Source organism: Carcharhinus amblyrhynchos, chromosome 7 (genome assembly GCF_965287045.1).
Source record: "Carcharhinus amblyrhynchos chromosome 7, sCarAmb.v2.hapA, whole genome shotgun sequence".
NCBI lineage: Eukaryota > Metazoa > Chordata > Chondrichthyes > Carcharhiniformes > Carcharhinidae > Carcharhinus > Carcharhinus amblyrhynchos.
In genome coordinates, this window is record NC_137330.1 from 64,229,511 (window position 1) to 64,256,611 (window position 27,101).

Sequence of the window (27,101 nt, forward strand, 5' to 3'; positions counted from 1 at the left end):
GAGGTGGTCCACTTTGGTAGGAATAATGGTAGGAAGGACTATTACTTACGTGGAGAAAAACTGCAGCAGGCGACGGTGCAGAGGGACCTCGGGATCCTTGTGCATGAGTCGCAAAAACCCAGCCTGCAGGTGCAGCAGGTGGTCAGGAAGGCTAATGGGATGCTGGCCTTCATAGCGAGGGGGATTGAATATAAAAGTAGGGAGGTCTTGCTGCAGCTATATAGGGCATTGGTGAGGCCGCAGCTGGAGTACTGTGTGCAGTTTTGGTCGCCGCACTTACGCAAGGATATTTTGGCCTTGGAGGGAGTGCAGAGGAGGTTTACTAGGCTGATGCCGGAGTTGAGGGGGTTGAGCTATGAGGAGAGGCTGAATAAACTAGGCTTGTACTCGTTAGAGTTTAGAAGAATGAGGGGAGATCTCATTGAGACATATAAGATGATGAATGGGATGGACAGGATAGAGGTGGAGAGACTCTTCCCGCTCAGAAAGGACAGTAGGACTAGGGGGCACAGCCTCAAGATAAAGGGGGGGCGGTTTAGAATGGAGTTGAGGAAGAACTTCTTCACTCAAAGGGTGGTGAATCTCTGGAATTCTCTGCCCGTTGAAGTGGTGGAGGCTGCCTCGCTAAATATTTTTAAGACGCGGGTTGATGGGTTTTTGATAAGAGAGGGGATTAAGGGTTATGGGGAGAGGGCAGGAATGTGGAACTGAGCCATGACAGATCAGCCATGATCTTATTGAATGGTGGGGCAGGCTCGAAGGGCTAGATGGCCTACTCCTGCTCCTATTTCTTATGTTCTTATGTTCTAACAGTTTTCCCACCAATCTAGCACTTTTGGGCGAATCGCCCCCCCCCCCGCCCACCCACCACCACCACCACCACCACTGTGTGGTCTTTCAATTATGTAACTTTTTCCTTCATGAATCTTTTTGGACAGTTGCTGTATTGTGTACCAAGGTTAAGATGTGTCACTATATTCCTCTTCCAAAGCTTAAGTAGAAAATATTTCAACTGAGAAAAATAATACTTTAGAATATTCAGCATTAAAAACTTACATATGTCCAAATAGTCCAGGAAGAAAAGTGGTTCCTATTTTTAAAAGTATGTGTTTTGGCACACAAGTAATTTAATAGAATTACTTAATTCCCGCTGGAGTTACTTAATTCTCCGTTGACTTTGGGCAGAAATTCCCGCCCAAAGTCAATGGAGATTTCTGTTGTTGGACCCTCGACTGCAACAATTCCGTGGTAGACAAGATGGTAGAGTATTGGCCTCAGTCTTTTTATTCTAATGGCACCAGCTTCAGATGTAATGCATGCTTGGAAGGTCAAAGGTGACTTTGGACCTCTCGTTCCCAAAGCTTTCCACCACTAGGATTTTGGGATGGTGTCATTTCTGGGTGCACTGTAGACTAACCTGATAGAGATTGATTGCTATGATTACCAAGCAATTCTAATTTTCATTGCATTATCCAATTCCAAGATACTAGGAGGTTAACTCATTGGACACTGGCCTATTGTCATCTCACAGTTCATATGTTCCATCACCCCTTACACTGATCTTTGTTCCTGGTTCATTTTCTAGTTGATTTTAACCTTACATTTCTGTGACTTTCTCATTCCCTTCTTCAATTTGGATGTATTTATCCCTTCTTGTTCCTTACGCGTTACGAACTTTGGTATTTCATCATTATTTTGTTTTGCTACCCTTTACTCATTTATTTTCTCTTTTCCATTCACTAATAGACTAAAAGATATGCCACAATTTGCAATGCTCAATGTTGAAGGAAACTGTATAATATCTTACTTATTTCACTGGAAATCATCAGCCCAACAGCCATCGGTTTCTGATGAGACTGCTTATTCTTCGGATATTTTAAAATCTGAATATTTCTATCAATCTTTCATCAACAATTCTGTACTCTTTGGGAGTGTAGCACAATTTGAGATGCTGTCTTTCAGATTAAGTATAAAACTGAGGTCCCATCTACCCTCTCAGATGGATGTAAGAGATACCATAGCACAATTTTGGAGAAGACAGGGAAGTTAGTCAATGTTCTGGCCAATATTTATTCTATATCATCCATACTAAAACAAGTTATCAGGTCATTATTGCACTGCTGTCTGTGGAATAATGCTGTATGCAAATTGGCTGCTGCATTTCCTATATTACAATGGTGATTGCGCTTCGAAGTATTTAATTGGTTGTAAGACATTTGAAGACCTCTTGGGGGTGTGAGAATCATGATATGAAGATCAGTCATTTTCCTTTGGCTGGATTTTCTGGTTCCTCCCATCAGACCAGGCACCAGAGGTCCCCTCATGAGTTCAACAGACCTTGGGTTTTTCCATCACATTTACTGGCCCACGCATGATGATTCCCATGGCGAATGAGACAAAAAGATATAGGCCTTTGTGTTTAAGTTGAAGATGTTTCTTACCAGCAGTGGTACACTCCATTGTCTGATTATTTGGGATAAATTCTTCAGGGCAGGTATCAAAACATTTTCCTTTATGCAAGTGGAATCCTGGTTTGCATTTTGTACAGAAATTTTTGTCGAAGCAGGTATCACAGTTGTCAGCTCTGCATCCTGAAACAGATTAAAAAGCAACAGTTCAAACTTGAGATGTGATAAGTAGGCTTTCCTCACTGAGAAATTCATTTGGTGCAAAATTAAACACAGTAATGCACAATCTAAACTTAATAAACAGGACAGGTAAGGGGGATATCCATTGAATTAGATATAAACTGAACCTGGCAAGTTGCTTTAATGATGGTTAGAGTGAAACCAGTGCATGACCTGAAGGAATTTAATAGCATGTAAATGTGTAAAGATGGAATTTTATCGTGACCACTGTGACAGAGCCTGCAGTTGTAATGTGTGGTCTCTGTTTTCTTTACTGTGGGAAGCATATTTACTGGCGGCACATTCTAAGAGATTATTTTGTTCCAGCGTTTCACAAAGCCTGCAGATAATAAATAGTACAACTGGCAATGCACTTTAATCATAAAAATTTGTAAATATACAAAATGACCACAAAGTACACAGTTTTAAATGGACATCCAGCAAGTTCCATTTTTTGAAATGTGCTGTTGTATGTAAGTGATGTCTTGCCATCAACACCTTGAAATAGATGAGTCTGGGCTTCAAATATAAATTAATGGAATACAGAGGTGATGAACAGTGCTCAGGTCACATAAACTCTGTAGTTTACTTTTTATGATAAAGTGGTGTGCTTTTCATAGAAGTGATTCTACGTTATAGCTCAATTTAAATTTTTTGTCTTTCTGTTCAGATCTCTCCCTCTATGTCTTTGCCCCTCCTGACACATGTAACCTCCTATAGCCCTCCATTTTGTATCTCTCCAGAATCTCTAGCTCCTCCAATTCTGCCATTGTGCACACGCCTAATTTTCCTTGCTTTGTCATTGGTGGCAGGGCCTTCTGCTGCCTAGGCCCTAAGTTTCGGAATTCCCTCCCTACATCTCTTTGCCTTTCTAATTTTTTCCTCCTTTAAGTTACTGCTTAAAATCTATCTCCTTGACCAAGCTTTTGGTCATCTGTCTGAATATCATTTAGCATGGCTCAGTGTCAAATTTTGTCTGATAATACTCCTGTGAAGTGCTTTGGATGTTTTTACTATGTCAAAGGTCAACTATAAATGCGAGTTATTGTTTTTGTACATAAAATTATAATATAATTGTGGCTAGACTTTAGAAAAAAGTATCTAATTGGTTGTAGAGTGCTTGGGGTACCCTGAAGTCATGAATGGTGTTATATAACCCATTGTGTTCATCTATGACAAATTGATGACTAATATATGCTTATAGAATTTCACAGAAAGAAAATTGGAATATTTTCTGGAATTAGATAATAAATTCATGAAATAACATCTGTGCCACTTGCAGAAGTTTCAAGCCTTGAGACACATTGGGGCAGAAATTGAAGACAGGAAGCAGAATTCAATACTTAGACTAAATGATTGAAAAAGGGTAAAGTTAGTGTTTGGAATTATTTGTGTTCAGCGATGAACATTTTTCCTATTTGTGTGGAGCTGACCACATAAGTATTTGGTTTTGTTTGAAACAAACTGTTTACGTTCCCAGTCTTAACAGCACTATATAATATGTACAGATTATAGAAAATCCTGATGATTAATTACATATTATTTCTTGTTAATTTTATTAATCTTCCTGTGTAACCATAAAAATTATTTAATGTCCTAACAGTTGCCACTTACAACAAAAAAAGTCACATAATCTTTTTATTGAAAAAATACTGAGATTTGATTACAAAGTTTAATTTTGGAGTTCACAATCTAATTTTAAATTAGTTAGGTTTTTCTCTCACTATTAAACCTGCTACTTCAACTCCAGATTACTCTGTTGCAGCTGTTGTCAGATATTCTTAGTGTTATCTTGCACCACCTATAATGTGAACCCTAACATCTCAAAACTGGCAAAAATACTTTAAGATGGACAACATTCACCTTAATCAAAGAAATACATTTATGAATTTAATTAATATAAAGGACAAAGTGTGAAATCACATACAGGACCGTTGCATTGTGGAACAAAAACATTTGTGAAAGTAAAAGTCATGGTTCTTTCAATGGCTCAAAAAGTCATACAGTCTGGTAAACATAGGTCCCCAGCTTCAGTTTAAAGCACTACAGCAACACTTTTAATCAATTATGAGGGTATGTCATCATGCAGTGCAATGAGATTGAAATTGTGATATAGCAAATATGAGAGTGGGTAGCAGCGAGTATATCAGTTACTCATAATGTTCCAGAGCTCGGGAGAGGAAAATTAAAACAGGTTTCTTTGTTCAGATTGATGTCTATTAACCACTGCGAGAAAGAGTGCAAGTGTATGAATATCAACTGAAGACAAGGTCAGACTGCTAGTGTTCACTGCCTTGGGTGACACAAATTGTCCTTCAGCAAAGTGTAGGAGAGTGAATATGAAACCAATGGTCAGAAATGTCCAGTAGTTTCAGTAGACTTTAGGCTGTTGGTTGGCAAATGTGCTACTTGAAATCAGCCGTACCAACCAAGAAACTTCCTGGATGGATCCCTAGCTTGTTTGCCAATATCTCAGCCAGGTTAAATTAGTATCGTTATGCTAAGTAGGGAAATGCAGTTTTCAATCCTGATCACTATTGAATGTTTCTGTTGGAAAATGAATGTATGAACTTTGGATGAGAATATGAGTGAGCATGCCTGTGATTTGTTCAATGTAGTGTTGCCTGCCAGTATTCGTTTTGCTGGTTGCCTTATCAAAAATATTGGTGAGTTATGGAAATCTGCTGGTACCTGTTGCCAGTACTTTTAGTAGAAGATGAGAGAAAATTAAGAAAATTAAACTAAAAATTATTAAAATTAATAAAGTTGAATGCGTTGCTAACTAATTAAACTTCTTTGGTTTTAAAGTAATCTCCTTTAAGGGGATATTTTTGCTTTCACCAAGGTGACAAGTGACAGTGTTGGACATGGACAATTTAGAAATTTTTCAAGTGCTCATAATGTGGCGAGTGTGGCTTAGTGTCATTTTCTTATAAAACCTTTTCGCTTTCTGTATCTTCAACTTAAGATGCTTCTGCCGAGATTTTTTCAAGTATTTGTGTTGAGGGATGCTTATGGGAACCAAACTAAAATAATGTTAAAAATCCTGTTCAGTCATAGCATTTAATAAACTTCAGTGGTAGATAAGCCTTCTGCAGTTCCCTTAGGTTCAAACGTAAGTATAAAACCAGCATGTTTTCCTGTTTCCTTTAAAAAGGTTTTGCCTCTGGGAAATGAGCCGTTAAGATAACCAACACAACATTAACCTCCAGGTGGCACCCATATGTTTTGGACACTTACGTGTACATTTGTTCATTTCTGGTGTTCGGACTCCATAAAATCCACTCGGACAGGAGGAGAGACAGACACCGGTCTGTCTCATCCCATTTCTCTCCAGAGAGAAAAAGAGTCTGGGTTTACATGACAGGCATCCATTATACTCAGAACATCGATCACACCCTTTTGGGCAACTTTGGCTCACACTTGCGTTGGCTGGTAGGAAACAACAATAGTTATTATCTAACTGGCTATTAACAATATACAAAATTTAAAACACAATATTCATAATCAAAATTAATCTGAAACAAATTATATCAGGATAATAATAATTTTGGTAATGTGATGGACGGCTATGGTAAACATTTAATACTGCTACTTTGGCAGCAGTATTAAAATCTGTGGCTCTAGACTTCTGGTTAGGTTACACAATCACAAAAGAACTATAGATGAAGGAGGTCACTGGGGCCATTTTAATGCAGCCAACCAGAAGCACTTTATTGTCCCCCAGTGTAACATCCACTCATAACTTAATTTATTTTGTGGTTATCACGTCCTCTACATTCTTTGTTTTTATTCAAACATGGGATTTTGGCATCACTGGCAGTGCCAGCATTTAATTGTCCTTGAAAAGGTTTGAAAAATAGGGTGAGATTCTCTAGCTTCCCAGCTGCGTGCTTCCCATTGGCGGGAGGTGGCATGATGTTTGCTTGCGATGGGATTCTCTGGTCCCGCAGCTGTCAATGGAAATTCCCACTGGCATGAATGCTGGAGAATTCCAGCCATATATCAGCCTGAAATTTAGAATTTATTGGTTTGAATATTCTTCATGACATTTAACATAGGAGCATAGGAGTAGGAGTAGGCCATTCAGCCCCTTGAGACTGCCTTGCCATACATATAGATCATGGTTTCTCATCTACTTCAACATTTTTCCATGCTATCCTCATATCCCTTAATGTCACTTATATCTAGAAATATATCAATCCCTTTTTGAACACACTCAATGAGCTTCCACAGTCTCTGGGGTAGAGAATTCACCTTCAGAATTTTATGGGTTTCAATGAGATTGCTTCTTCTTGAAACTCTACAGAATAAAAACCCTGTGTCTACATAAGAAATAGGAGCAGGAGTAGGCCATCTAGCCCTTCAAGCCTGCCCCGCCATTCAATAAGATCATGGCTGATCTCAAGTGGATCAGTTCCACTTTCCCGCTTTCTCCCCATAACCCTTAATTCCCCTGTCTATCAGAAACCTATCTACCTTTGACGTAAATATATTCAGCGAGGTAACCTCCACCACTTCAACGGGCAGAGAATTCCAGAGATTCACCACCCTTTGAGTGAAGAAGTTCCTCCTCAACTCTGATCTAAACTATCCCCCGCCTTATCTTGAGGCTGTGCCCTCTAGTTCTGCTATCCTTTCTAAGCAGGAAGAAGCTCTCTACCTCTACCCTATCCATCCCCTTCATTATCTTATACGTCTCTATAAGATCCTCCTCATCCTTCTAAACTCCAACGAGTACAGACCCAGTCTATTTAGTCTCTCTTCATAGTCCAACCCCCTCATCTCCGTATCAGCCTAGTAAACTTCCTCTGCACTCCCTCCAAGGCCAATATATCCTTCCGCAAGTGCGGCGACCAAAACTGAACACAGTACTCCAGCTGCGGCCTCACCAGTACCCTGTACAGTTGCAGCAAGACCTCCCTACTTTTATATTCTATCCCCCTCGCTATAAAGGCCAACATTCCATTTGCCTTCTTGATCACCTGCTGCACCTGCAGACTGGGTTTTTGCGACTCGTGCACAAGGATCCCCAGGTCCCTTTGCACCGTAGCATACCGCAACTTTTCGCCTTTTAAATAATAATCCCTCCTACTATTATTTCTGCCAAAGTGGATAACCTCACACTTGCTAACATTATACTCTACCTGCTAGGTCTTCGCCCACTCACTCAGCCTATCCAGATCCCTCTGCAGACTTTCCACACCCTCCATGCAATTTACTTTTCCACTCATCTTCGTGTCATCAGCAAATTTTGTCACCCTACACTCAGCCCCCTCCTCCAGATCATCTATATAAATGGTAAATAGTTGAAGCCCCAGCACCGATTCCTGCGGCACTCCACTAGTTACCAACCACCAACCAGAATAGTACCCATTGATACCAACTCTCTGCCTCCTATTAGACAGCCAATCCTCTATCCACGCTAACACTTTACCTCCAACTCCGTGCACCCTAACCTTCTGTAGCAACCTTTTATGAGGCACCTTATCAAACGCCTTTTGGAAATCTAAAAGCACCACATCCACCGGTTCCCCTCTGTCTACCGCACTAGTCACATCCTCATAGAAATCCAATAAATTCGTCAAACACAACTTCCCCTTAACGAATCTGTGTTGCGTCTGCTCGATCAAACCATTCTTTTCTAGGTGCCTCGCTATTTCTTCTTTGATGAAGGATTCTAGCATTTTTCCAACTACAGATATTAATCTAACTGGCCTATAATTCCCTGCCTTTTGTCTGCTACCTTTTTTAAACAGCAGCATAACATTAGCCGTTTTCCAATCTTTTGGCACTTCCCCGGAATCCAGCGAATTTTGGTAAATAATTACTAAGGCACCCACTATCACCTCTGCCATTTCTTTCAGAACCCTGGGATGCATTCCATTCAGTCCTGGGGACTTGTCCACCTTCAGTCCCATTAGTCTATCAAGCACTACCTCTCTACTGACAGTAATCGCATTCAGGCCCTCAACTCCTACCATCCTTCTATCTTTAAGATCCGGCAAACTATCTGTATCCTCCTCCATGAAGACCGAGGCAAAAAACTTATTTAAGGCCTTAGCTATTTCCTCATCTCCCACCGCTAAGACCCCCTTCTCATCCTCTAAGGGTCCAACATTCACTCTAGCCAACCTTCTCCTCTTCACATATTTGTAAAAACTTTTACTGTTTTTTTTATATTTTGTGCTAGTTTAGCTTCATAGTCCATCTTTCCTTTCTTTATCACCTTCTTAGTCATTCTTTGTTGATTTTTAAATTTTTCCCAATCTTCTAACTGCCCACTACTTTTAGCCACTCTGAACGCATCAGCTTTTAACTTAATACTCTCCTTTATTTCCTTAGATAACCACGGCTGGTTATCCCTTCTCCTACATTCCTTCAGTACCATCGGAATATATTTCTGCTGATTACTGAAAAAGATCTCCTTAAAAATCCTCCACTGTTCCTCAGCTGTCCTACCAACCAATCTGCTCCCCCAATCTACATTCGCCAATTCTGCTCTCATCCTATCGTACTCCCCTCTGTTCAAACAGAGGACATGGGTTCGGGACCCTACTTTCTCATCCTCCATCTGCATCAAAAATTCAGCCATAACTCTCCTCATAGGACAATTCTGTCATCCCTGGAATTAGTCTGATGAATCTCCGCTGTGCTCTCTCCATGGCAAGGAGGTAATGGGACCAAACCATACACAATACTCTAGGTCCAGACTAACCAAGGTTCTACAAATTTAAAGCGAGGCATCTTTACTCCTGTCTTCAAGTCACCTTGCGATACAAGCCCAACATACCATTTGCCTTCCTAATTGTTTGCTGCACTTTCATGTTAGCTTTCTGTGACTTATGAACAGAACACCCAGATGCCTGTAGACTTCCCAATCTCTCATCATTTATCATCACCTTCATTCCTCCGACCAAAGTGGATAATCTCACTCTAATCCACATTCTATCCCACTTGCCCCATTCTTGCCCAGTCATTCAGCCTGTCCAATATGCCCTTTGAAGTCTCTTTGCATCATCCTCACAACATACATTCCCACCTAGCTTTGTGTCATCTGCAGACTTGGAAATATTACATTTGGTCTCCACATTCAAATCATTGATATGCATTGTGAAAAGTTAGGGCTCAAGTGCTGACTGTAAGGTACCTCACTACTCACAACCTGCCAACCTAAGAATAACTGTTTATTCCTACTCTGTTTTCTGTCTGTTAAACAATCCTCAATTCATGCCAGCATATTACACCCTATCCCATATGCTCTAATTTTGTTTACTAATCTCCCATCTGGGACCTTATCAAAAGCCTCCTGAAAATTCAAATACATGGTATCCACTGGTTCCCCCTTATCTATTCTGCTAGTAATATCACCAATAAGCTTCAACAGGTTTGTCAAATGTGATTTCCACTTCATATATTCATGGTGACTGCCCAATCAGATCATTATTTTCTAAGTCTCCAATTATCACATCCTTTATAATAGATTCTAGTATTTTCCCTAATACTGAAATCAAGTTAACAGATCTGTAGTCCTCTGTTTTCACTCTCAACTTCTTTCTTGAACGGTGAGGTTACATTTGCAATGTTCTAATCTGCAGGCACAATTCTGGCATGGTGGCGCAATGGTCAGCACTGCTGCTTCACAGACCTTCTTCAGGGACCTGGGATCGATTTCAGCCTTGTCTGTATGGTGTTTGCACATTCTCCCCGTGGTGGGGAGGACCTGGGTGGGGTGCATTTTTAGAGATTTGGTGCAGACTTTATAGACCAGACGGTGTCTTTCTGCATCTACAATGATCCCAGAATCTATAGAACTCTGAAAGGTGACCACCAATGTATCCACTATCTATATAGTCACCTCTTTCACCCCTCTGTGATGCTGATCATCAGGCTCTGGGAATGTATCACATTTCAGTCCTATTCATTTCTCCAGTGCTGCTGTACTAATTTCTTTCAGTTTCTCATTCCCATTAGCCCCTTGGTTCTTTTTTAAATTTGGAAGGGTATTTTTTGCATCTTTCACAATGAAGACACATGCACAAAATAATTATTTAGCATCTCTGCCATCTCCCTATTCCCATTACAAATTCTCCTGTCCTGTTGGTCCACCTTGTTGTCAAATGAGGGGCATGCACACAGAGGATCATGCGCGGGCTGCTCTTGGAGGTTTCGAGAGTGGCCTAGTACTTCGTATCGTTGTGTGTGCTTAATCCTGAACCAGCAGACGGGCACCACAACAGCTCAGTGACTATCACTGCTAGCTGTGCAGATACATGGATTTGGGCCTGTGTCTGTGGGAGTTTGCGCATTCTCCCTCTGCGTGGGTTTCCTCTGGGTGCTCCGGTTTCCTCCCACACCCCAAAGATGTGCTCTTAGGCTGATTGGTGTACCAAATTGACCCTACACTATTCTCCCCTGGATCTGGCTACATTAGGGGTACCATTCACATATACACGGAGCAGGGTAGGTGTAGGAAAATGCTTTGTTGAAGTGGTGGTGCGGGCTCATTGGGCCGAAGGGCCTGTTTCCCGTGCTGGGTTGTTCTTTGTTCTTGTTCCTGTAATAGACCCACATTTGTATTTGGTCAGCCTTTCCGTTTTGCATATCTCTGGCAACTTTTACAGTCTGTTTTTATGTGTCTTATTAGTTTATATTCATATACTATTCTCCCTTTCTTCATCAGTTTCTTAGTCCTTCTTTGTTGGTTTCTGAAGTGTTCCCACTCCTCAGGCTTACTACATCTGTTGGGCAACTTTGTAAGCCTCTCCCTTTGATCTAATATAATCTTTAACTTACTTTATTAGTTACAGTTCACACATTTTTCCTGATGTGGTTTTCTACTTTAAAGGAATGTATATTTGTTGTAAACCATGTATTAATTTCTTAAATGTTACTCACTGCCTGTCTAGCGTTATTCCCAATCTATATTAACTATATTTCCCAATCTATACTAACTATTGTATAGTTCCATTTGTTTGAATTAAAAACTCCAGTTTCAGAGTGAACTATATTATGTCAAACTTAGTGGAAAATTCTATCATATTATGGTCACCTTTTCCTAAAGGTTCTTTTACTAATTAGCCCTTTCTCATTGCATAATACATGATCTAAAGTAGTCTACTTGCTAGATGGTTCCTCAACCTGTTGCTCAAGAAAATAATTTTGTACACATTCCAGGAATTCATCCTCCATTGCATTAGTATTCAGATTTACTCAGGCTTTATGTAGATAGAAGCCACACATGATTACCCTTGTTGTATACTCCAATTTCCTGATCTACGCCATATCTACATCACCACTTTTGTTTAGTGACCTATAAACAACTCATGCTCCTTGCTGTTCCTTAGCTCCATCCAAGCTTATTTTACATCTTGTATTTTTCAATCTAATGTCCTCTCTCACTAACGTACTGACCTCATCCCTTATTATCATTGTATCCTTTTCTTTTTTGCTTGCTCTTCCTAAAAGTCAAATATTCTTAAATATTCAGTTCCCAGCCTTGGTCACCCCACACCCCAATCTTTGCAATGGCAATTAGATCATAATTATTTCTATTGTGGCATCAATTCATCTACTTTGCTGTGAATGCTATGTGCATTAGAGTGCCTTTAATTCTACCTATTTTAAATTGTCTCATAACTTGACTTTATTTGATGATTGCACTTGTTTCTCTTTCTGTCCACTTTTCTTGAATACTTTTCTACTTCCCATTGCCAGCTTTGTTTTTCTCCTATCTGAATTTCCTCTCAGGTTCCTATCCACCTGACAAGCTAGTTTAAACCCTCCCTAACAGCACGTGATAAGGTGTAACCCGCCCTCCAGGTCCCACAAACCCCAGAACCAGTCCCAATGCACCAAAAATCAAAAGCTCTCCCACCTCTACCATTTCTCCAGCCATGTGTTAATTTGTTCAATTCTCCTATTTCTATATTCACTAGGAAGTGAGACTGGGAGCAACCCTGAGATTACTACCTTAGAGATCGTGCTTTTCAATTGCTTTCCTAGCTCACCAAAATTTACTTTCAGGACCTCTTCTCTGTTTCTACCCTTGTCATTGGTACCTACCAATGTGAACCACAAACACTGGTTATTCATTCTCCCCCAGAAGAATATCATGCAGGCACTCAGTGACATCCTTGACCCTGGCACTGGGAGGCAACACACCGTTGTGGAGTCACTCCTACCTGTTCTCTTAATTATTGAATCTCTGACTACTATCGTTCTTCCACTCCTCTTTCTCCCCCACATGTGCAGCTAAGGTACTGATGGTACCATGAACTTGGCTCTTGCTATGGTATCCAAAGTGGAAAATTGGTTGGTGAATGAGAGAGACACAGGGGCTCCTGCAATACCTTCCTGATACTTCTAGACTACTGTGGTAGTCACCCACTCCCTCTTTGTCTGCGTGGTCCCAATCTGCCATATGGTCACCTCTTTAAATGTGCTATCCAAGTAATTCTCAGCTCTGCTGATGTATTACAGTGACTTCAGTCATTGCTTGAGTTTTGAAACCTAGAGCTCACGTTTCTGCACCTGATAATACTTCCTGTAAATGTGCTTGTCTAGAAGCTTCCACAGCTCCTCATATGCCATTGGAGGTGCATGCACTTTCCACATGGCTGAGCTGCCCTGCCAAATCTTAAGCTTACCTTTGGACTATTTACTATAAATTCCGGCTAGAAATTAGAAATACTCACCCTTACTCACCTGTCAGCTCCTCCTCCTTACCTATAAGTTATGTAGCTGAGGGTTATAAAAAAATTTTATGCTTTTCAAGAATCCAACCTTTCCTAAAATTGGTGAATTAACCTAGCTATTTGCCAGAGACATCCACTGTAAATACTCACTGACCACTTATGAGTTTGTTGTTATGTCACTCTTTTTTTACTCTCAGTACATGTTGATCCAAGCAGTTGACTGGTCCATTTTTTTGACTCCCAGGTACGTATAGGGCTTCAGCCTTGGCTCAATTTATATCCTCCTGCCCTGGACTAGTTCCTTGCAGGTCTGTCACTTCTCCTACTCCCAGATAAATCCCTCCTTTCGTCCATACATGCTTCAAGAACCCTGAATCAATCAACCACTTGTTTTCCTGTGATATCGCACTCTATTCTTCTCAGAATGTGGTTGGTCCACACACTGGACTGAACTGGACTGACTGCCTTTCTCAGGATCTTCCTCTTACCCAATCTCTAACATGCCTGTAAAATCTTGCATTTTAGGGCAGCACGGTGGCACAGTGGTTAGCACTGCTGCCTCACAGTGCCAGGAACCTGGGTTGGATTGCTGGCTTGGGTCACTGTCTGTGTGGAGTCTGCACGTTTTCCATGTGTCTGTGTAGGTTTCTTTCGGGTGCTCTGGTTTCGTCTCACAGTCCAAAGATGTGCCGGTTAGGTGCATTGGCCATGCTAAATTCTCCCTCAGTGTACCCGAAAAGGCATCAGAGTGTGACAACAAGGGGATTTTCACAGTGACTTAATTGCAGCGTTAATGTAAGCCTACTGATGACTAATAAATAAAACTTTTTTTAGAAAAGCTTTATTGAATAATCCTTCTGATGCTTCTTTGCCTGCTGAAAAGTCCAAATGACTCAGTTTTTTCTCATAACTCAAGCATCTAACACTGGATATCAGCATCACTGCTCTTTTCTACATTCCCTCCTGTACTTGAAAATTTTCCTTTGTCTTTTTGAACAGAATTGATTTTTTAAAGAAATAATTAACGGGATTTGGCAGTGCTGGCAAGGTCAGTGTTTACTGTCTATCTTTAAATTGCCCTTGAGATAATAATGGTGAACCACCTTCTTGAACTTCTGAAATCTATCTGTTGAAGTATAGCCTGAGTGCTGTTAGCAAAGGAGTTCCAAGATTTTGACACAGCAATGTTGAAAAAACGGTCCTGTAGTTCCAAGCCAAGATGGTGTGTGAGCTTCCAGGTGCTAATATTCTCATGAGTTGCTGTCCTTCTTCAGCTAGGTGGTCGATGTTGCAGTTTGCAGATAGTTCTGTTGAAAAACCCTTGCTGAGCTGCTGCAGTGCTTCTTAAGGTTATACACACTGCAATCAAGATGTGATGATGGTGAAAGGAATGAATGTTTAAGAGGTGAATGGGGCATCAATCACAGAGCTCCTTTTTCCTATATGGTGTCTTAAGTGTTGTTGGATTTGCAATTCAAGCAAGTGGAGAGTAATCAATCAACACCTAACCCGAACCTTGATAGATGGTGGAAAAACACTGGGGATTAGGAAGTGAGTTACTTAATAATGAATTTCCAGCATCTTGATTGCTCTCGTAGCCAAAATATTTACATGGCATGCTCAGTTAAGTTTCTAGTTCACACTGACATACAGGATGTTCATAGTGGGGGATTAAGTGATGGCAATTCCATAAAATGTCAAGGAAAGGTGGTTAGGCACTCTCTTGTTGGAGATGGTCATTGTGTGACACTTATCAGCCCAAGCCAGGTTGTCCGGGTTTTGTTGCATGTGGACATAGACTGCTACATTATCTGAGGAGTTGCAATCAAACTCAATAATGTTCCAATGAACATTTCAATTTCTGACCTTACAATGGAGGGAAGGTTCATGATGAAAATGTCTGGGATTCCTGCAGTGATATCTTAAGGCTGTGAAAAATTGTCTCCAATAACAACAACCAGGTTTCTTGTGCCAAGTATGACTTCAGCCATTGGAGAATTTCACCCTTCCCTTCTGCACACCACACCCTCAAATACACCCTCTGCCCCCTACCAAACTCCCTCATTCCCATTGATTAATTTAAATTTCACTGGGGCCTCCTTGAAGCCACATGCTGGCCTGATGTCAAAGGGAGTTACTCTTACCTCTGGAAATCAGCCTTTTTGTCTATGTTTGGAGGAAAATGATCTTGGCAAAACATATACTGAGCATTGTTAAGAAATTGGTAAGTGCTACCTGTTAACACAGTTGACTTTATTCAAGATTCAGAGTATTGATGGGACTGTATTTCACCAGGTTGACTCTTTGTGAACAGGTCATACCTGGGCAATTCTTCACTTTATCAGACTGATGCCAGTGTTGTAGTTGTGGTGGAACAGCTTAGCTCAAGGTGCAGCTAGTCTGGAGGACATATCTTTCGCACTATGACTGGGATGTTGTTAGGGCCCATAGCCTTTGTTGCAGCCAATACATTCTGCCACTTCAAGATGTTCTGTGCAACCAACTGAATTGGCAGAGAATGTCATTTATGATAGTGGAAATCCCAGGAACAGGCTGCGATAGAGCATCCAAATTTGCATTCTGGCTGAAGATGGTTTGCAAGCAGTTTAGCCTTGTCTTTTGCAAGCATATGCTGGATTCTATTATCATTAAGAATGAAGACGCTCACTGAGCCTGCTCCTCCTGTTAGCTGTTTAACTGCCACTACCGTTCACAACTAGATGTAGCAAGACGGCAGCTCTTTAACATGTTGCATTGGTTGTGGGATCACTAAACTCTGTTCAAAAAGTACAATCTGACCAAAGGTCTGTACAATATGATCCTGGCTTTAATTCTGCTGAATTGACTACAAAGTTTAACATTCCGTTGGTGTTGTTACTTACTGCTCAGCATTAAGGTTTGGCCCTGTTTACCACTGCATCTAAGATTTCCAGATCTCTTCCAAAACTTTTCCTTTGCAATTTCAACACCTTTAATTAAGTACTACACTCTCCTTCCAAGATGCAGTCTCGCTTTTGTAACAAATCATAATTTCCAAGTATCCAATCAGTGACATCAACAGCAACAGCAAGTTGAATTTACATAACACCTTTAATGTAGTAAAATGCACCAAAGTGCCTCAGAAGCGCAGTATTGAACAAATATCGACCCCCAATCACATAAGATATTAGGAGAAGTAACTAAAAATTTTGTCAAAAAATAAGTTTTAGAGGATATCCTAAAGGAGAGAGACATTAAAGAGGAGGAAAGCACTTCCAGACCTTAGCACTGTAGCAGCTGAAAACCCAGCCGTTGTTATCCCAGAGGGTTGTAGCAGGAGATTTAGAGAAGGGAGGCTATGGAGTAATTTGGAAATAAGAATTTTAAGATCAAAGCAAACACCAGGCTGATAGGCAAATAGGATTTGGGCAGCAGATTTTTTGATGAAGTCAAGTTTATAGAGGGTGCAAGGTGAGGGGCTTGCCAGGTCAGTATTAGAACAGTCCAGTCTCAGGGTAACAACAAATGGATGAAGGGTTGAGTAACAGATGAGAGCTGAGACAGGGAGAGATGGGTAATATTATGGAGGTAGAAGTAGGCACTCTTGGCGATGGGGAGGCATCAGAAGTTCACATGTCAGTGAAAAGAGTCAAGTTGCCAAATCAATATAGCGTTGATGATTAGTTCACTATTGACATAAGTCACTTGCTAAATACTAAATATTTATTTCCTGGAGAAAATTATTTATCTGTGTTGAGAAATATTGCCCCATTTAGGCCTCTAGATAACTAACATTTAGTACAGCAATCCTAATCCAAAACAAAAAGCTTTCAGTAAAAAGTTTGAAAATATGAGATGTCAACCATGATGGTTTATAGGAATCTCAGTGGCAACACCATCAACCATCTTTAACTATCTAAATGTTTCAGACCAGTTTGTGGTTGTAGGTGCCGTGTAAGATATTCCATCTCTTTTATATGGTGATAAAATTGATTTAGTTTATTGAAGATGCCAAAATATTGTATTTTGTGTTTTAGAGTTTTAATAAATATTTTTAAGATAACTACCTAGAATTTTACTTCAAATTGAATGAAAAAAATATAGAGATGCCCCAAACGTGACATGGAAGTTAAAACCAAAATAAATTTTTCTCCCCAGAAACTTATAAACAGATGAGTATCACAATGGCTTGATGGTTCTTTTGATAATGCCTTAGGAACATCAACTTTCTAATATGGTATAGCTAACTCTCAACTTGATTTGCAAATGATTCAATATTCCAATTTTAACATAAATCATGGCAATGCACAGTTTAATGATCAAATTAGAACAAAAATCACAGTAATTGGATATTTAATATCACTGTAGCACATGACTGCATACACCATAAATCAGATCATTAGCAGTGTACACTGACTGACATTTTAGGGTTGAATTCACCCAGCGAGGCCCCATTGTTGGTGGCCTTGGAAGCCAGGGCACTAGATAAGACTTCATGGCCTCGCCAGCGTGCTCAATGTAGGTCGTCCTCCCAGTGGCAAGCTGGAGGCTTATTTCAGAATTCAAATTTAACCATCTACTGTGCTGAGATTCAAACCTGTAACCACATAACATTGCTCCAGCTTAGTGTTTATCAGTTCAGTAACCTATAAATCTAGGCCTTCCGAGGAAGGCCTAGAGGAAGGAAGTCAAATCAAATGAGATTTCCGATCTGTGTTCCAGTCAGTAATCACCCTGGGGAACTGATTAAGAAGAATAAACAGCTCCACAGGTCATTGGAACTGGAGGATTCATCCCCTCCATCCAGGCACCACCTTGGATGTTGTTTATTGCTGCAAAGTCCAGTAGTCTAGTGAGGCTCTCTCCAATATGAGGCTCGCTTTGTGGGTCACTCAGCAGTGCCCACCTGTAGGCTGCCGAGGCTCCAGAGCTGCTGCTCTGTGAATAGTCATGATGTGGATGTGCCGGCGTTGGACTGGGGTAAACACAGTAAAAAGTCTGACAACACCAGGTTTTAGTCCAGCCGATTTATTTGATAGTAAACTCACAAGCTTTCGAGGGGACTCCCTCTTCGTCAGGTGAGGGAGTCCCCTCGAAAGCTTGTGAGTTTACTATCAAATAAATCGGTTGGACTAAAACCTGGTGTTGTCAGACTTTTTGCTCTGTGAATAGACCAGCAAGCGTGGAGGCAGCCACTCAGAGGAGATTGCGAAGCCGGTCTCAGCTAATGGGGGGTGGTGTAACGAAACATGCGCCAAAATCCAGTCCTTAACTTCCCTGTGTCAATCTCAGTTAAGTGGTGACGGGGCAACAAGGAGTGAGGGCAAGATAACTAGCAATGGGAATGGAAGGCAAATTAAGAAAAGTTTCATTTCAGATCTAGTTGGAATGGCTGGGCATAACATTCCACTGTGAAGAGGTTAATGGATATCCAATGTGCTGTATTCTGAAGAGCAGTGTAGATAGCTGAGGACTGTGAAAGAGATAAAACTGGCAAGAAGATCAAGTCTTACACTATGCCTGTCAGGAGTTATCTACCACACAAAACTTTGCTCTCCGGGCTGCTTTTTAATGTGAAGAAGCCATCACAGATATCTGCTACCTCGAGCACTAAAGAGACTCGAGCCATTTAACTATGTGAGTGCGAATCTTTCCACTGACTAGGTTATCCAGCTAAGTTTACACAACATTGGAGTTCGACTCCGTCAGTGCTGAACTCGAGCAATATGCACAAGCCTCCTGCAGAGGTCTCACGCTGCTTAGCTCCCCTGAGCTCCAGAATCAGTTCTGAATCCGACTTCAGTTACGAAAGGATATTCTGTTCCGGCGTGTAAAATGACAATTAGACGACAGTTTAGCTGAACATAGCGAAAGATAGGTACTGAATTGCGCTCGGTCTATATTCCCGGGATTTAAACAGATCTCGGGAGCAGCAGAGAGTTTTTGCTTTTGCTAGAATGTAATAATGCAGAATGTACTTCCGACAAATGGAAAGAAGCTTGCCTGGTGCAGACAGCAGTCCCTGCTCCCCGGATCTGTATTATTCCAGATATAACACTGTGACTGTACCCATCACAAGACATTGCCCTGCAATATATAGCAGAATGTGGTCCTGCCATGTTCATCTTTTCCATTGGTGTGAGTGAGAGTGCAGAGGTGGTATTATTCTCAGTGCAGGTATTCAGATGGTGCCGACTGTTCGGGAGATCTCATTGAGTCGCGATATCAGACAATTTTGTGGCTATCCAGACACATTAAATACATACCGCCGAGTTCCATCCGTTTAAAAAGCAGCAGCACTGTTAACACCATACAAAGCGCATGTATTTATTACCGGGACCAAACGTTAGCATAAAAGCCGCATTTTTAAATAGCACGCTTACAGCCGCAATTTCGAGCCGTCCGTAAACTTGAAACGACTGGTGGGAACTCTGAACAATTGACTTTTCCACTGTGGTGCTATCGGAGAATGACGCTGGATTGAAGGCAATGCAAATACCTTTCGCACACCGGAGCTATAAGAGAATATCTGCAGATGCCTGGGGTTCACCTTTCGCCTTGGCTAGAAGCACGAACACGATTCAAGTAATCCGATAACAATATAAAAGGCGAGGAGGTGGGTGGCGGGGCGGGGTGGGGGGGAGGAATCGAGATTGGTGCAGTAAGGACGCCCTTTTTTAATCTGTGAGGGCCTGATCCCCACATCCCAATTCTCAGTGCTGTTGGTGAAGCGAGTTGCAGATTTTTTTTAAACAGGGTTCAGACTGACTCCAACCCAAACCCATCAAGTATGAATCCTAAAGCGTCCGGAGTCACTAAACATAATTGGATCATTAATGAATGCAAATATTTATCCAGCATCAAGATTAATGGTGTCACAAAGAATTCGTAAGTACGAAAATGGAACTTGTATGCGTCTCTCGCACTCTCAAAACTCAAATATTGATTCCTGAAGGTTAAAGCCATTTTTAATCAAGGGAGTTTTGATATTTCACCCTCCATGTCAATGTAAACTCTAGACTCGTCGCCCGCAAAAGGACCGACACAGGCTGTCCTGATTGTGTGAAAAAAGTCAATGTTGTTTTTGTAACAGGAACTGTTGTTGTGTTTGGAGCCGGCCATTCCTGGGGCTCAAAGAGGAACGCAATGAATCACTTTTATCGTTCAGACTGTCAGTGGAAGCAATAAGCGGATCATAACGCTGTACAAACAAGAAATACCACAATGTGATACAACTGTTGGATTTTGAAACAGCCAATATTTCCCACGCGGAAATATCTTCGGGGGTGTCAGCATCTTTACCTCAATCCACCTAAAACAATCCGGATTGTAATGATATTTTAATTTTAATAAAAGCATTCAAACTGTTGAAGATTGATACGAATATCAGCTATTTTCACTGCGTGCTGACATTGGGAAATAGAAGCAGCAGGCCTTTAAATGTATAGGTCAAACTGTCTTCAAAAATTCTAATGCTTCGCTAAAATAACCAAACCAGATGTGCGCGAATTCTGAAGTGCACGTCTGTGGGGCAGCGACCTGGGCTCTCGACATTGTCAGCATGCGACTTGTTTATGAAGTCACAAATTCATTGGATGCTGAGGTCAAACAAAGCTCTTCTCAGTTTGGGCTGATTATTGCTGAATAACTGTTGATTGAAGCTTGCAGAATCAAATAACAATGATTCCGTATATTTTTGTTACACATTTCCAAGTCTCTTGTGCCAAAAGCACTTCCAATGCCACGAACTTTTCTTTTATATATTGGGACTGATTCCCGAGCATTGAGCTGTTCGTCAACTGGCACTAGACAGCACTGCTGTCACTGTGGAGATGGATTCGGTAGGCGCAGAAACTATCGCGTGCTCTGCAGAAATGTATTTTTAAAAGAAATTTCTATCGTCCTGAGTTTAGCCAATGGGGCGTTTACATTAGAGGCAATATGAGCTGTTTAAATTGAGCCTCTCATACGCTGCCGTACAACACTCAGCGAAAGAACGCCAGTATTGCCGTACCAGGCATCTTTACCTATCCATCTCACCGGCTGTACCACATATCCTGACAATGTTCTAGTTTCAAGTGCAGAAAACTGAACTGAAAGGTTTTATTCCCGCTCGGACTGACTTCCATTCTCACTTTTTAGTTAAAAGATACGTCATGTTTCACTTCCTCAACATTTACCGTCAGACAGTCCACACACATTATAAATCTGTGTATACTAATCTGGTAGTTAGACAAATCTCCGTTTTTTACCAAGATTTTTTTAACTGGTGGAGCAAGCTTTCACGGTATAAGATCCCACTGTAATTCCAATGCTTTGCAGACAATTGAATCTCAGCTGTGGCGTTAATGTCTCCTCATCATCTCAGTGTCAGACAAATCCAGAGGGACTGGAGGCGATTTCCTCTCATCCAGATTTTCAGTCTCTAGGGAATTCTTTTAACTCACAAGCTAATCTCTTTCTGCTAAGTGCCGTAATTCAAACGCCGGCACCTTCATTATATTCACAATGATCAAATCTTCGGCCAAAACGTAGCTATCAAATTCATTGTTACTTTTTATTGCTAAGAACTGATGGCCCAATTCAGTGTTGCTCGAGTCATTAATTAGCCACGTTAACATCAAAATTGGGAGTCACAGACCTGGTCCGTTTAGCGGAAGTTTTGGGGGATTGATTTCAAAATTAATTGCTTTCTCAAAGAAATCTACAAACGCCCTGGCTCTCCAGCAGAAACATCCTGCGTGCAGACCTGTTTCTGGGTCTCTCTCGCGGTAAACAGACACATGATTAGATAGAGATTTGGAGGCACAGATTGTAATGGGGGTAGTCCTCGCCCGCCCGCCCTCTCCGGCTGCAGGTACAACAAAGGGGGGTAAATGCCTGGAGCTGACTGCAGTAAAATAATTACCCACGGCTTTTCAAATTCTATTTTGATTTGGTTTAGAAAACGAACCCAATTTTAAGCAGGCTGCGCCCTCTCCTGTAATGTTAACCCGAACAGATGAAGAAGTCGGGCTTTGAAAAAAAAACTTTATATTAACTTGTTTTACTACATTATATTACACCGCCGCGTATAAAACCAGCGAATCTAACAACAGGGAAACAAGGGACACGGATAGGTCAATCGGATTGAATCCATCACCTGACCTCCAAATCTTATGGTTTAACCATACATTTATATTCGATTTCTAAAGTGATCTGTCTACGCGTCACATTGGGAAAGCAGCAGAATGAGTGGTCACTGATTTGTTACCCAGTTGCCTTTACACGTTAAAATTACTTTAAAATGTTGGCATTGCGGCTAAACACTTAATACGATCGATATTAACTGTGTGAGAGTGACAGGTATTTTTGTTTTCTCTCGCATCCGCGGTATGTTGACCGTCTCTAGAATTATAATGCTCTGTGAGATACGATTATACTAATATCGAGTGATTATAGAGTGATTTAAGCAAAATTCGGTAGTTGTCACACCGACTTTCACAATATTTACACATTTAGGTATAAACCAGTTATTTTGTGGCTGAAGTAAGTGTTGTTAAAATAGCACATGCACCAGACAAAAGGTTTAGAAATAATATTTTACAACACAAGATGTCGCAGTAGGTGTTCGTTTGAAAGGATATGGGAAAAAAGGAGAATCGACTTTGATCAAAAGGGGGAGGTCTTCAAGCGGTGTTTTAGCGCAACTAATCTAGGGGGCTGGCATGCTGTAACAGGAGAGGCTGATCTTCCCCTCGGAATTTCCCCGGAGACTCGCCACTATAAGCAGTAGTATCGGAACACATGTGGGCGGGAAAAACCTCTAACTCAGTAATGAATGTTAAATGGGACGCGAGAGACTGGCCCGATACCACCAGTTGCAGCTATGGTTGTGACAATGACTGCACAAAAGGAAAGAGTTAAGCGTTTCACGTGCATGATATTTCAGAGCCGGCTAAAGGAAACAAAACGTGTCATTTCTCCATGACACGTCCCAACTAAAAGTTTTATTTGGGTTTCGTAAAATGTGAAAAGAAGTCCAAAAAACAGAAAAGCAAGATAAGTTTCCAGACGCGTGGAAGCTAGAAGCTTTCTTGGCCCTGCTGTTATCTGTAGTAACCGGAGAACTGCTGTTCGCTGAGTCCAATCTCATCCTTTTTAACTCATTCTAGTCACAACTTTTTTCTCTCTCGCTTTTCAGAGCTCCAACTACCGCTCTGGGAGGCACTGTCACTTTCCCCTACACAACCCCATCCGTCCAGATCAAAGTTGACTTCAGTCTTTCCTGTTTTCGCGCGAATCCTTTCCCCCAGACTCGCGAACTGTAGAGTGACCTTTTTTTTCCCTCCTGCTTTTAAACTCCAAGGTTGGAACGGTGTCACCAATTGTATCTCCCTCTCCTCTCCGCGGGCTCCTGTACAAATGGGGCGATTTGGTTTCTCTGTATCGGAACTCCAAGTGACAAGGGGGTCACCCCCTCAAATACAGAGAAAAGTCCGGGGGAATCACTTAGAAGCAAAGATTCCGCTTGAGCGCCTGTCTCTAAGAACAGGCACATTTACCTGGTTGCTAAGATTTGGTTTCCTTTGCGACACAGCTTATAGTTTCTGTGATATTCAAAGCACAGATGTGTAAAGAAACAAAAAAAACTTTATATGGAATTCAATCATAGGGGATGTAGCAGACGGATTGTCTTTCTGTAAACTATGGGGGAGGGGGAGGAGGGAGGGCTGAAAGTCACGAGGGAGCCGCATCCTTTGAGCTCCGCTCCTTTTACAAGTGTTTTTCCTTGAGATTTAACATGAGAAGGTCGCTCAGGGTTTTTTCCCCCCCCAAAGTGAATGGGGGAGTGGGGTTTGGGAGGTATTGGGAGATATAATCACAGATGATCACAAGAATATATGAATAAGGAAGATTTCAGACAGGCTTTGACGACTTGAATTGTGAAGCTTCTCCTTGCTTGCGCGTTGATAAGATCCTAACTGAGATCCTAACACTTGGACGCTTCATGGACATTGCAGAGATCAAGGACCCGTAAAAACAAACCGTACACACCCATTATTTATAGAGTTGCTATTAAAGAAGCTTTTTCAATAATAATTCAGGAAATCCACCTCCAAAAACTGTCCGTTTACTATGTTTTACTTTGGGACGCTCCACAAATACATTTATCTTGTATTCAGCCAGCATGTTGCGGGAGTGAAATACTGACGTTAAAAGGTCGTGTGTGATGGTTATTTTATCCAAAGAAAATAAACATACCGAGCACTTCCTAATACCCGAACTCTACAGCAATAAATATGAGATAGTCTATTTCAGTCCCCACAAAGCGCTAAGGAGAAGGAGCTGCGAGTAGTGGCTGCCAGTAAGTTTCATGTTACATGTAGTTGACCAAAGAAGCGAAGTACTGAAATACTTCTGCAGTCAAACAGAAGAAGCACATTAGCTCCGCGATCTCAGGGCGATAAGCTAAGTGTCAAGTACAAAAGCACTCTCAGCCGCAGAGCTCTATCCGATGAAGGAATATGCACTTATTGACCTCGCTTCGGTGACCTGATTACCCGTACCCTTGACCTACAAGTTTTTCTAAACACTCACGGGCGAGATTGAATGCTGAACGCTTGCTGGTAATGCGTACTGCCCTATCCAACCGGGAACGCTACCCCTCCACAGAGCTATTCAAGCCGGCCCACAGCAACACACTCTCACAGAGGGGAGGGGATCCATAAGATCCTGTTATCTTTATTTAATAAAATGCTCCTCGTAAACAAAAAAACACACAGCACACCGCCCCCTTCAGTGGCTCAATTTCTGCCATTCTGAGCGCAATATTTTTTTAAATCTAAATCATTAAAAAGCAGCAAATAACTGATTCTGACCCTGTTTCACACCGACCCCGACTGATTGGTTCGCTGACTCTCTCCAGCGTGGAGACAGTGTTGGAATTGTCAAGCTGCTCATTGCAAAAGGGATAGATGCCGTTTTTTGGACTGCCCCCCGCCCCTCCGTGCCAAAGTTTCTCATCATCCTAACTTTCTAATAACCCAGTGAATTGCAGATTAGAGAACGACACCCGGAAACTGATTGCATCCCGAAAAGATTAATACTGCTTCAACACTCTTCCAATCAACGGATTGAGGTGCTCATTGGCAGTAAAGTTATCTGAAGCCCACTCGCCCACCCACCAAACCACCTCCCCAACTTACCCAACCAAATGTCTCTGCCAGAACGCCGTTCTGAATTTAGATGGCAAAACGTGAATGGGATATTAAAATGCAAAGGAGGGAAAAAGTACCAGTGTTTTGGAAATTTAAACAGGTGTAATTGTAATTCAAAAAAATCAAACTTACTTCGTCTGTGTCGCCTTCCTCTGGAGGCGTTTTGGCTGCCAATGTATTCCATACAGTTTAATAAAATTAGAACCACAGAAAGCAGTCGAAATTGCATAGTAACCTGCGGGTGATGTCTCCTAATAGCAGCTACTGCAGTGACTCGAAGCTCACTTTGTGGGGGGGGTGGGGAGAGGTGGGGGGAATCTCCGGGATATCCTCGGTCGTAAAATTAAGTTCTAGCTATCGACGCAAATGCAGCCAGCGGAAAGTAGTGAAGGCAGCCTCCCCAGATCTATAGTGCTACAGCGTGCCGACAGATCTGATGTAGGGCCCCGGAATCACTGGCCCGAGCTGTGAGTAACATCTTGCAGCCAAGTATTTTGGAAGCTTCCTCATAGAAGTCGGAGTGCTGGGGTCTCACCTCCTTAAAAAGAAACGCCTTGGACAGCCCCAGACCAGGTCCCGTCAACATCTGCTCTGCCGACTCCACTCAAAAACTGTCACATTTAACACCTTCACAGTCATCCACTCCTCAACAATCTGAACAAACGCCAATTTTTTTTCCCCTCAGAAAATTTGGGTAAGCCTTTCTAGAATAATTTCCTAGCTATCTGATTGCAGTTCATCCAGATCCTTAAATCACAGGGGGGAAATCAGCAGTCTAACTGAAAGAATATTTTTTAAAACTAAATAGGCCTTTCATTTATATCAGATTTGGTTTTGTGCCATTTCCCTTTACACTTTTAAGCGGAAAAAAGGCAAAATGAAATATCTTCAGACTTTTCCCCCTCGGTGCTTATTGCAATCCAAAAACTCTCTCCAGTATTATGACTGCGGATTGCTGGCCAATATCTCCCTTCTGCTGGCGATTCCCAGTCGTGGCAGCTTCACGATGTTGTGTTAAACATCCTCGGTGCTTCGCAAGTCATTGTTCCCGAGCTGTGTGATATCTGCAGGTTATTGACCAGAGTTGCAGGCTCGCTCGTGGTGGAGGTGTGATGTGTCTGAGGGCGGTGTAAAGCAGTTGAACGCTGAGATTTCTCCCAGTTCCAGCGCTGATGTCGTTCTCACTCTTGAGGGCGATATGACTGAAGCAGATCATATGACGTGAGCTGCCGCAGAGAATCTCGACAAGGCAGCGAAAGGCTCTGTCTAATATACTTGTCTTTTTCCCAATAAATATGGCTTGGCCTCGCCCCTTCTGCGGGGAAGGCGTTCCTGTGCGGATTTATTCAAGTTTTTCCAACAGAGCAAAAACCCCAAATTTCCCGGAGACAGTTAACGGAGCACGCTGCCTCACAGAGGTTATTGTACATGTTTTTTTTTCCGTTCGATTCCAATTGCATTTAAGTCGGTTTAACCCGTATTCCATGCGTGCGATACGACCAACAGAGCTGCTTCATTCACACTACTGGAGTGTTCCAATTCACAAGCTTTCATTGCAACAGATAGGAGCAATAATTGAAGTAAACATAGCACTCCGG

At 41.7% G+C, this 27,101-nt stretch overlaps 1 protein-coding gene across 1 annotated transcript in view; it reads right to left on the bottom strand.

The window, feature by feature from the left end:
* rspo3 (R-spondin 3) overlaps window positions 1-25,784 on the bottom strand; it is a 79,021-nt gene extending 53,237 nt beyond the window's left edge. Inside the window, exons 1-3 of the mRNA XM_080193303.1 lie at window positions 25,636-25,784; window positions 5,868-6,059; window positions 2,442-2,591 (exon numbers count right to left, since the gene is read on the bottom strand). Coding sequence (XP_080049429.1) covers window positions 2,442-2,591; window positions 5,868-6,059; window positions 25,636-25,732 — 439 coding nt within the window. The 5' untranslated portion in view covers window positions 25,733-25,784. The remainder of the gene's footprint in view (window positions 1-2,441; window positions 2,592-5,867; window positions 6,060-25,635) is intronic.
* Between the last annotated feature and the right edge of the window lie 1,317 nt (window positions 25,785-27,101).